General features: G+C 30.9%; 2 protein-coding genes across 5 annotated transcripts in view; one reads left to right on the top strand and one right to left on the bottom strand.

Moving 5' to 3' along the window:
• Positions 1 to 12,679, bottom strand: part of LOC103579584 (glutamate receptor ionotropic, kainate 2) — a 235,429-nt gene that overhangs the window by 102,182 nt on the left and 120,568 nt on the right. The gene's annotated exons all lie outside the window — the stretch shown is intronic.
• Positions 1 to 12,679, top strand: part of LOC103579583 (glutamate receptor ionotropic, kainate 2) — a 52,876-nt gene that overhangs the window by 30,142 nt on the left and 10,055 nt on the right. For all 3 annotated transcript variants that reach the window (XM_053740541.1, XM_053740542.1, XM_014441751.2), the window contains exons 5-8: positions 3,081 to 3,222; positions 4,115 to 4,282; positions 10,676 to 10,696; positions 12,153 to 12,305. In XM_053740541.1, coding sequence (XP_053596516.1) covers positions 3,081 to 3,222; positions 4,115 to 4,282; positions 10,676 to 10,696; positions 12,153 to 12,305 — 484 coding nt within the window. The remainder of the gene's footprint in view (positions 1 to 3,080; positions 3,223 to 4,114; positions 4,283 to 10,675; positions 10,697 to 12,152; positions 12,306 to 12,679) is intronic.

Here is a 12,679-nt window from a genome sequence, read left to right as displayed (position 1 = left end):
GTACAAACCAGTACCATTTACTTGCAAGTAAATTTCACTTGTTTCATCCACTCAATTCGGATAAATTCATAACCAATAAAAATACACAGAGACTAGATTAAAAAGTACCAATGTATGAATTAGATTTATTATTTTAAACTAAACTAAAAAGTTACCATACAAATATCCCATAATTTCGACGGTTAAAATTTTTTTTATGGATTTTTTGCCCCGAGGTTTTCTCCAAATAAAAAAATTGAAAATAAAAAAACAAATAGTATTTTTCTGTTTACACTGACGATTAATTTCTGCAGTAAATGTTTAAAAAAGTGCACATATATATATATGTGTACATACACTTATATTTATCGAGAGGTTAACGTTTGGAGTGACAAAAAATAAAAAAAAATAACGGTTAATTGTTCTAATGGTACAGGTGCGCCTTGTTATGTATGGAGGGCGAAAAAAAATTACGAAATACGAGCTGTAATAAAAGCAAACAGAAAAAATGATAAAAAAATCCCTGGTACAATCAACTCAACAGAAATTCCAACCGTTAATCACTACGTCTCGTGAACGCGCTCGCCGTAGAGGGGAAGTAGGAGGGCGATAGGGAGAAGGGGAGAAGGCCAGGCTCACTCTTCGGTTGAATTGCTTTCTAGAAATTGCTTCGATTTCCCGAATGAATTGCGATCGGTGGCATCGAAGCAGGCGTGTGGTAGGCGGGTGAGGCAAGGGGATGAAAACCCAGGCAACCCCACGCCTCATGCCTCATGCCTCATGCTCTATACCCCCGCGCGATTGTACCGTTTACGATAAGAAGGAATCGAGAGGAAGGCAATGAATGGAAAGCCACAGAATGAATATCGCCGACGTATCCTACCCAATCTCTGGGGATCGATCTCTCTTTTTGCAATTGATATATGTCAAATATATTATTCATGCAATGATATTTATTATCATTATTTTTGTTGTTCCGTTATTTACTATTTATTGTTCATCTATTGGCATTTAATGATTAATTGCATTGTCAGTGTAATTTAAACGGACGTTAATTTGTTCCGCGTTATTTACTCTAAACTTAGTACAGTCGGTTTGATAAATATTTAAAGTCGACTGGGCTTTGAATAAAAAAGTAAGGAGATGTAAACATAAATATGTAAACTTTTTTTTGTTGTATGATTTAGTGATACTTGTTAGAATAAGCAGAATTTCATAGCGTACATTTTCATGAGAGCGAAACTTGTAACGAGTTGCCCGGTGCAGAAAGTAACCTGCGTAGAGGAGGGCGTCGTGTGAGCTAAATTATGTATAGGGCATGAAATATTCTAGAACGAAACAAGAAGCAAGTTTGAGTAGAGAGAGAAAGACGGAGTGGGGGTGGGCTGCAGAAAGAGGAGCAATGGAGGTATAAGCTAGGGCAAAGCATACGAATTTTCACAAGTAGCATAAGGAGATTTGCATTGAGGATAGCGAGCAGGCTGAACTATACAGTTAAACATGAATTTTTGATCGACGCTCGCTACCCGTTAAACCTGTGCACTGACTGAAAATTTATGAGGGAAATGCGCATCGCCTTAACGTGTGACACTTTTTTTTTAAAATTATATTTTCCCTGAGAATATTGATCTTTTATTACGACTTGTAACTTTCTTTGGGGCTTGCTCCTGAGATAAATTATTTGTGAATTCAAATAAATCGTGTACTTTAAAGACAATTCTTTGAATCAAGAAAATGTTTGTTTGATCAAATCCACATTTATTTAAATCAAATTTATTTAACCTCCAACGAGATGATTTACTTTGTTTGAGAAAATATGTCATTGCTAGTATAACGATACATTCTTATAATAAAAAAGATATGAAATGTATGTGAAGCTGAACTATGCGTTCCATGACGGGCTGATTACAGCTTATGAATATACGAAATTGACAGTAGAATATACATTAAAATAAATTTATGGAAAGTGACATATATGTGAAACACGAATTCTAGTAGGTTCATAAAATATTGTGTGGGGTTCATCCTAACAGAGATAAAAATACAGGTCACTGTACGTAAGCACAGCGTGTCATCTGCCTGGTGTCAATGAAAAAAAATTTGAATTTTTTCAGGGTTTTTTGTATTTTTTTCCACTTATGTCGTAAGACAGAGCGTGTCATCTGCCTGCATCTGCCCTGTGCCAGTGAAAAAGTTTTTGACTTGTTATCAGGTTTTTTGCATTTTTTTTCACTTACTTACACCCTAAGGAACAGAACATTTGTATCGTATGGGTCTACAGCCAAGAGGGATAAAAATACAGGTCAATCTACGTCGTAAGACAGAGCGTGTCATCTGCCCGGTTCCAATGACGAAAAATATTGAATTCTGATTTATTTTCCTTCTAGTAGGGATATAATAAGCAGCTGCACTGAAATATCTATGGTTATTCCAAGTAAATAAAGAGGACATGTGATGTTTCATTCATTTCCGCAAGAAGTATGACAGTTATTGAAAGACAATCGAATTCCAATGAATCTATTTATATCTGACTTATGAAATTTCAATACCCGCTTGTTGGTAATTATGGTAATTTCGATCGTTATACTCCACACATAAATTAATGCATATAACTCTGTTAATTAATTCAAAAGTTTTTTTTGGGTTACACTAAGTATCGTTTGACTTAATTATCGATTAAGTCATTATTGGTTTTTGTTTTGTTTACATCCTTGAAATTATTTCTTGATAAATAGACAGGAAAATAAAATTTATGATGTCAATTTTCGAAATATGGATCTTGATATTTGGATCGTGAAAATTAATTAAATGAATGAATATAATGATACTTTATATGTCAATATAATTTTTAAAACATTGAGTAAAAATATAAAATTAATTTTATTTATTTCCAAATGAGCAAAAAATTTATTTCTTTAAACGTTTCCCGCATTCCAAGTTGTCCGGTAATTCCACGACTGTCTCGTTAATTTTAAATGAAAAATTCTCTCCACATAGCCATTTTGAATTTTTCGACGTTTTTATTAATTTAATACTCTGTCAATGTTCATTTTTATTTTTTAATAATTAAATAAAAGAATTTTTTTTTTTTTATTTTACAGACCTTTGCTGAAGCAGATAAAAAATTCAGCTGAATCTCATATTGTGCTCGATTGTTCAACCGAACGGATTCATGAGGTCCTCAAACAAGCCCAGCAAATTGGCATGATGAGTGACTACCACAGCTATCTAATTACTTCGCTGGTAAAAATTTTTTTCTCTTCAAATTCATTTTTTTTCGTTTTTTATTTTTTTATAAAAAACATCCACGTTAGAATATTATTCACAAACTTTGTTTTTAAAAATCAATCAAAGATATCGTCATCAATTGATAAAGCAGTTTCACACCGGTTATTAATTTATCATATATTTAAATATAAACCGTAATACACTTTTTCAATTTATAAAATAACTATTAGCTAATTGAAATTGTATATAAATATGATATTATGTTTTTTATTTGTCTATATATATATATAAATATTTATATATATAGGCTTATATATATAGCATAAATCCATTACTCATTTGAAGCATACACCAGAGATTAAACAAATACAACTTCAAACAAACTAATTCGTCAAACAATTTATTTTCTCTCTCAGTTTATAATGCCAGCAGATTTTAATTAAGATCTATTAAAATGTAAATTAGAAACCATGCACCGTTATGTCTGCCTATCGTGCGTACTCGTACATATATATATATATATATATATATATATATATATATATATATATATATATATATATATATATATCATCATATACACTCTGATTATATTTAGCACACTTCCATACATCCAAATGTGCTACAAAATAGGCCAGAAAAATCCTCTTACGGGGTAATAACTTTATGTAAAAATGAAGTTTTTAAATTCAAACTGAAATCCCTATTCTGGAGGCAGCAACCATTTACATGCATAAATTTAATTAATATAAGTTTTTATTTGATTAATTTTGGACAAACAGACATATTAGTTGCATTTACGCCCATTGTGCTTAAATTAAAATGAATAATTTATTTGTCAAGTTCATTATAAACAATAAAATATGTACGTATATGTTTATGTTTCATTTGGTTTTGAATTAAATAGGATTTACACAGCGTTGACCTGGAGGAATTTAAATACGGCGGGACCAATATCACGGCCTTCCGATTGGTCGATCCAGAGAAACCGGAAATTCAAAAAGTCGTACAGGATTGGATTTACGGTGAACAAAGATACGGGCGACAACTTGATATGGGTCAAACACATAATAAGGTATTTTATTTACATTTTTTTTTTTATCTTTACGGACTATAAGAAATCCAACATGAAGATAAATCATTATGGATGGTTTTATACTCGGTTTTAAATTTACTTCGAGCGACCCACAAAGTTGGTTATAAATTGATTTTATATTTAAGATCCTTAAAAATAGCTTTGAATAAAATTTTAAAAAATCATTTCATTATCATGAATTTCGGCCTGAGAATAAAATAAATTTTTTCCAAATCCCGAAATTCAATTTTCACATAAATAATTTTTCAATTAATGCTACACTGTAAAAAATCACCGGGGTAAGTCCAAGCGGTGTAGGTGTTAAAATCGACGGTGTTAAATTTCAATACCGGAAGCGGTGTAAAAATAACACTGCCGCCGGTGTAAATATTCTTTATCGGTGTTAAAATATTTTACTTTATAAATATTTTTACTTATTCGATCACTATACTTGTTAATAAATGATATTTTTTATTAATTTTCATAAAGAACTGACATTTTTTGTGCATATAAGCTTTACAGTTAATACTCTAAGGGAACACAGTTTACACCGCTTTTACACCAGTATTACTTTGCTTCTAAACTGGTTACTACGCTTTTACATCGGTTTAACACCGGTATTTTAACACCGCCAAATTACGGCTTCTACACCGGTGTAATTTCATTTTAACACCGGGCGGAGTTAAAATAAGTCTAACACCGCTCTTTTTACAGTGTAGGATTTATTCCGTGAAAAACAAAAAAAATTTCCACTTAAATTACATTCGGTATCAAAAGAAAGTCGAACAAAAACAAATGAAACAGTTTTAAAAAGGATTTATTTAAAAACAATGAGATTAAATTTTTTCGATTGATCTGCGCGTCGACTCGTGAGTTCGCACACACAATTTCATTTAAAGTATGCCATGAATTGATTTTATTTCTTTTGTATTAGCTTTTAATTGTCCCAACAGAGAGCCCTATGAAAATCCGTAACTCAAGTTGATCACAATGTCACTTAGTAGAGGGTAGTAATTCAATAAAAGTTTCGAGAGTATCATTTAATTGGCCACTACCGAGTATAAGCAACATCCAGCGCAATTAATAAGTGAATCAAAGTAATTAAAATTTTAAAATCACTCACATTTTAGCGACAGATAAAATACCTATCTAATGAAACAAATATTTGATATTCGATGCTCTGGTATAATAGTGCGATTGTAAAGTAACTTGAATGCGAACTCTGAAAACTAATCTCGAATTTTTAAGACCTAAAGTTTTGTGAGAAAGTTTGATTTAATATTTTTATTATTATTGTTAAACTTTTTATTCTTATTAGTTTTCTCAACAATGAGTTGGTAAATTTTCGCACTTTACGCAAATGTAAGTAGCTAAGGGAATCGTCTCCTAACGTGGCATACTAGCACAGGACGAGCTGTCGAGAGTAGGTAATTGGAAATTACCCATTCAAAAGTTTTCTGCCGGCTGTAGAGGACGAGTACCAGTAATAGTGCTAGTGCTAGTGCTAGTACCAGTACCAGAAAGATCCAATTTTCTCGGCACGTGCCGATTCTCATAATAATGCAAATACCCACAAAGGAGAAACGGAAATAAGTTTTTTTAAATTTTTTACTTATCCCTTTCTTCAGTCTCACTGAACAATTTCGCAAAAAGTTTGTCACTTTGAGTGACAAAATTCATCAAATCTAATGCTATTCCGCAGAAAATACTTTGTTGTGTAATTAGCATATTCAATTTTAAAACTTTTCTTCCATAGAACTTTATATTGTATACAATTTTTTTTTTCTCGAATATTACAATGCGAAAATGTACATCAAATAATTAATGGTTTTAAAAATTCATTAAATCAAATAAAATCGATGCTTCTTTATTTTGAACTTTCGTTGACTTTGGGGGCAAAAGTTTGTTAAATTGTTCAGTTGTATTGTCTTAATTTGTATCGTAAAAGTTTTATAAGAAAATCCTAGTATCTTGAGTACTTAAACAATTAACTTTGATGATTTCTACTCGAGCTCGAAACTTTTCTGTCCATTATTTACAAGCGCATAAAACTTTTATAGATTTTTCGCGAATATGGGAAACTAATTTTCGTAGATACTTGCCAGGACGAGCGAATATAAACTAGTTTTCATAAAAGTATGAAAAAAATAAAAAATGAATTTTTGACAGCAATTGTATGAAAAAGGTCTGTAACATCTGGATAAACTGACATGGTCGAAAGTTACAAAGAACCGTGAGGATGTTAAAAGCTAGATAGAGAGAGTGCACAACGAAAAGTTTGTTGAGTTTCACGCGACACCTGCTATCCTCGAAATTTTTTCCTTTTATTCCAAAAGTTGTTTACTTTTTTGTTCCTTCTCTTTTTCATCTTCACGACCTTTTACCTTTTCATTGATTTTTTTTTATGTTGAATTTTATTTTATAACTTTGCTTTGCTTTCACCTTCAACACGGACCGAATCGCCGAGATTGCGGATTCTGATTTGAGATTGCGGATGCCCATAAAACGTGTACTGCTGCTGTATAAAAAAATTTAAGTTTTAACCTAATAATTTTTTGAGTTGTGCTTCTGGAGGTTCGGTCGCGCAATTTGTCACGTAGTTGTCCGAGAGGAGTCAAGTTGTTGTTAGTTTGATTCAATATTTAGTTTTGATATTTATTTATTGAAAACTCGATACTATAGTCATCAGTCAATATTCGAAATCACAAATAGCAATGTTTGCGCCATTTCATTATGGACATAGTTCGCAAAGTGTTTATTACACCGAAATAATTGCAAAGTAAATATTCTTCAGTCAATAATTTGAATTCAAATTCAAAAAATTAATCCTGCCTTTTTTTCTGTCGACGATTCTTCATTACGTTTGTCAGAAATTTTTTGTTAAGACAATTCATAAATTTTTCTTTATTTAGAAATGCCTCTAGGCATTGTAACCTCAAATTTTTTTTATCGCAGACCTTTTCGATATGCAATAAAAAAACGTATTGATCCCAAGTGACGGAGTTAGATGTTTGGTTTTTCTCAAACTAATAATAGGATTGGGTACAATTTCGTTCTGCTTTTATCTTGGAAATAAATATATTTCATAATTTATACTGGAGTAATAAAACTTAATTTTTCATTAAAATTTCTATTTAATAGAGAGAAAAAAAAACCCAGTTCAGTCAATCGAAATATTAATATTTTATTACTTTTCCGCTCGTCTCCACTCACCTGCGCTCTACTAACTAATTTGTATCAAATATTTCTTAGATACAAATTTACATTTCTACTTATTAAAACACAACTTTTTTTATTTTCTTCATTCTGAATTAGTTTTTTTTTACGCCCGTTTTACTTTACTCGTTTCCATGTAGTTTTTTTGAGTTAGTAAAAAGCCAGAGTTACTCTTTTGATCTTTCAACTGTGCATAAAAAACTCGAATAAAAGAGAAGAAAAGAGAAGAGAGGTACAGCAGAGTAGAGTAGACTAGTGAAAAGAAGGGAAGAGGAGAGAAGGGAGAGTAACCACCAAGAAATGTCGAAAGTCCTATCACGAAATGGCGTATATACGGACAGGAGAGTCGTTTGAATTTTACCAATAGTGATTTTACGGCTTTGAGAATTTTCTGACGTGCGAGAACAGCCACGACGTTTTTTCTCGCCTGAATTTAAAATCTTTTTTTTCTTCCCTTACAACCCACATTCCGCAACTTTACAAACTTGCATACGTGTATATCTTTACATCTCTCCATTTTAGTTTTATAGGTCAGGAAAAATAGGCCAACAAAAATATTCCATTTTCAAAATACTTTCCCATGTTTTTTTTTTTTTTTCCAAATTTTCATTATTTTCTCTGTAAAATTATATTATATCACGCATTATACATTGTGACAGGGAAATTATTGTCGACTCGTTGCTCTAGATCGCCGTGCATGCTGAGATTTACCTACTGTAGGTGAAAATGGCCACACAGTATCAAGAAGACGAAGCTCTAGGTCTCGTCCGTCGTAAAAAATATTTTTCCCCGGATTTGATTTGACTTTTTTCTGCTAGAATATGTGAATCTAACAAAAAATATTAATATTATGTGTAGTTATTTCCAAAAAGGGCAAAAATATGGACTGCTGTGAGTAAAAATGGTCACACAGTGTACTGCGAATGAAACTCTATCATGTAATTCTTTAAGAAAAATCCAAAAATTATCAGACCTCGGCTAACTTCAGGATCATACTTTATTTTTTTAAATTTCCATGGAAAGTTGCAACACTCAAAGTATTAAATTTAAAAAATAATTGTTTTTGTACTCGAATTTTGGTTGACTCTCCCCTATTTGATGTACACACTCCTCATTCCATATCCAAAAAAATTCCATAACCGTAATTATGGCTTTTAATAACATTAAACATCAAAATGAAAACTTTTAATCCAACTCGATCTATGAGAGTTTCATCATAAAATAATTAAAACAACTTATTAAGTTTTCGATACTTCACCAAAGTCGCCTAATTATAACTATTTATAGCCGAGCTGTTTAAATGATACTCAAACTAAACATTAATTAGTTGTTGAAAAATGAAAATGGTTTCTACTGAATTGTTATCTGAACAAACAATAACACAGATAAATCACTGGCTCTGAAAGATATTATGTTCACATAGTATTCATATTAAAACTAAAATAACAATAGCATGCTTATCTTTAATTATTATTTTCCCAAGCAATTAATATCCATATTATCCTTTTACACGCTAAATATTTACCTCTATGATTTATTATAAATATTCAACTGAGCAAAATAATAGTAAAACTTTATCTGATCAATAGTGTAAATTTATTGATACTACAATTGGTTCGCCGATTTTGGCAGCGCATCGGTGTCCTGTCCATCATGTGCAATCTGTATAACAATAACTTCGATACTATCCAGTCTTTTTTTCATACCCACTACTCACACTACAATTTTCCAACCCAATCTCCATCATTTCAATGATAAAGTTATCAAGACTTGACTGGCCCATTGCGCTAGAAAAATTTCAACTCGTGCAGATTGATCAGTACATTTTATATTTAACTAATCACTGAGATTTCCGGGTTATAATTTTCCAGATTATTTTGGGATCACTGGAGAGCAGACAGAAGAAAATAAAGAAACAGAAAATAGTGATAGAAAGTTTTGATTGGACAAATTGTGAATCCTCATGGAAAAACTATTGAAACGTGGTCCGAATTTTTTTTTTAAAGATAAATTATTGACACTCAATTTCATTTTATTGTTTATTTAACTTCCTTTCACATTTATAACCGTCAAAATTTTTTTTTATTATTATCGGTATTAAATGTAATATAAAAAATTACTTTTGTTTAGATAAGAGGTTGGGGGAAGGACTGAGTAAAATAGAAATTCCAAGGATATTGATAAAATCCTTTCTTTCGAAATTTGTCTTAATGCACTGTAAAAAATCAGGAGTGAATTCAGAGTGAGTATGGATTTTATTCAAAGCTAGATTCACTTCGTCACTCAGAGTTTCGGAATTTAAAAAAAAAATCACTTTCGGAGTAAATTTCACCTGGAGGTCATTAAATTAAAAAACAGTCATCCATCTGCATTCACTCCGAAAATTTTTTACAGTGTAAAAAAAATTGTTTTCCTGATGTCTTAAGACAGCTGCCCGATTTCTTAACTAAATAACGTCGTCACCATACTTGTCAAATTTTTCAAAAAATATATATTTTTAGTAGACCTTCTAGTTTTAAAATTATTTGACGAATAGAAACAACTTTGATTTCAGTATTTAATTATCGCGACAGCTTAATCTTTAATTAAATTTCCATACAAACTAAATGAAGAGTGATATAAAGCGGAGCTGAGTGAGCTTCCAAGCCTTTTATCAACTTGTTAAACACAGTAATTAAACAGCATAAAAATAACGTACTTCCATAAACTTTGCTCAAAGTTTTACAAAGAGAACGTAAAAGAAATGGTCCTCTAATTACAAATCGATTTTATCAGGTTCGGAAACCAGCAGCCATAAAAAAAATTTTTAAAAAGTCGCTTATTATTTTCTCATAAATATCAAAAATATATATCCATATTTATAAAGCATCTTAAAACTTAAGACTCCAGTCTTCTAGAATATCTTTGTGACGGCGCAGTTGGAGCATCCCATTGAGTGCGGGCTATAAATATACAACCAAGAGCCATGTAAAATCTCCTACCAAAAGCTCTATCTATCGGGTTTCACATAAATTTTCTGTAAATAATAATTCATTTTTATTTTTTGTTACCAAAAAATAATGTCTATTATATAAATGCTACAACTGTACAATGAAATAAATATTAACCATTGAATATTTTAAACTTATATATATAAATTTTATATTCTTTTGTGTTCATGCGCCACAATCGGAACAGAATAATATCACAGCTATAAAGGTAAGTTGTGAAGAACATGGATTATTCGATTTTGAATTTCATCCTGCATTCTCATTCCGATTTACACATATATATGTAGTACATAAAGTATATAGATATATGTCTTTGTTCATATTCATCAGTCACGAGACAATCACACGAGGCATTAAATCTTGTAGCTGCCTATCACACTGTTCAACTGTACTAGTTTCATTCTTTTACAAATATCTTTATATGTATATATGTATGTATACATGTATATGCAAATGTTACGATCGTACCGGCAATGTGCCAAACGTAATGTAGCCACTGACGTGAACAGCAGCAAATTCATGGGAATAATTATAGATTATGAGTGTTGCATCCGATATCCGGATCCTAAAATTTCAGTTTACGCTCTGTAAATATATATCTATATACATATATATGTCAGAAATCACTAATAAAAAAAAACGGAAAATCCAAAAGTGCACACCTCAATCACTCATTTTATTTTATATTATCAGGGATTTTTTTTTCGACTTTTAATTTATCAATTTCATTTTATTATTCCTTATTGTCAGTTTAATTTAATTTTTTAAATATCCCGCCTTTTTGTCTCAGATGTCGCTCTTTTTTTTAACCCTACTGTGACGCTGCCAGTAGTTGAAAAAGAAAAATACAAATATTTTTATTATTTTTCTGACTTTTAATTTGACGACAATTACATATACATAACCTACATCCATTCTAGATACATGCCAATGATAATATAACTACTGTACTATTGCATAATGACTCTATTGCTTATAACAACTATCGGATATAACGTCGGCAACTATAAGGTCCCTTCAATGTCGTTATAAACGGTTTCGACTGTAATAATAACAATAGTAAAAATAAAAATGTCAGCTAAATTTTTCGTGAATAATCAGTTTTACATTTTTAATTAATTACAATTAACCTAAAAGGATTTAGATCACGATTTTTCATAGGGTTCTTGTGATTAAAAATATTTAGACAATAAAAAAAAGTTTGGCCAATTGAATGGATCTATCGGGAGTTATCGTGTTTGCTAAGTTTCATACACAACTGACAACTCGTGTCTCTGGGATTAGATCAATTTATATTTGATTAATGGAATAATTAATCGACTTAATATTAAATCGAAAATATGCTTTAATAAATTGTCTTTGTATTAGTATATAATTTAACACATTTTAATCTAATCAAATAAGTGTACACTTAAAAAATTAGTGGAACCGCGGAGTAAATCCAAGGAAAGTTGAATTTAATATTAAAACTCCGAGCTGGAGTGAATGCCGGTTGAGATAAAATCTGTAATTACTCCGAGTTCACTCCCAATTTTTTACAGTGTAAAGATAGTTAAATGCAAGTGAATGAGTCAAAAATAATAGATCGATTTTACTTTCGCGCTTGAGGTGTGCAAAAAACAGAAAGTAACTACAAATAATATTTTTTGAATGCCCAATTACAGACTGAAACTGCACTAATGTATGACGCAGTCCATCTATTTGCGAAAGCACTCCATGTACTAGATACCTCTCAACAAATGGAAATTAAACCACTATCATGTGAATCAACAGACACTTGGTCCCATGGTTATTCGCTAATTAATTATATGAAAATAGTGAGTACAAATATACAAATTTATCTATCGCTCGAATTATTGAACAACGAAAATAATTAAAAATTTATTGGTGTTTGTCATCGGGCTGCTTGTTTTATCAGCGGAGAATAATTGGCTACATATTTATGTACAGAAATAATTTCTTTCATGCAATCCTCCGTTAACGAGGACATTTAATGAATTTTATTAAACAAGCGTTAATTAACATGTGTCCGACATTTATGTATCGCTTTTTTTTTGTTATTATTTGTTATTCATTATAAATGATTAGCAATTATTTGTGCACATGTGTACTTAGTTTATCGAATCATTTAATTAATTACGTTATCAAAAATACTTGTGCTGATTAAGGATTATGAATTTAACGCTCGGAT

This window comes from Microplitis demolitor, chromosome 7 (genome assembly GCF_026212275.2).
Source record: "Microplitis demolitor isolate Queensland-Clemson2020A chromosome 7, iyMicDemo2.1a, whole genome shotgun sequence".
NCBI lineage: Eukaryota > Metazoa > Arthropoda > Insecta > Hymenoptera > Braconidae > Microplitis > Microplitis demolitor.
This window is presented reverse-complemented; position numbering and strand designations above follow the sequence as displayed.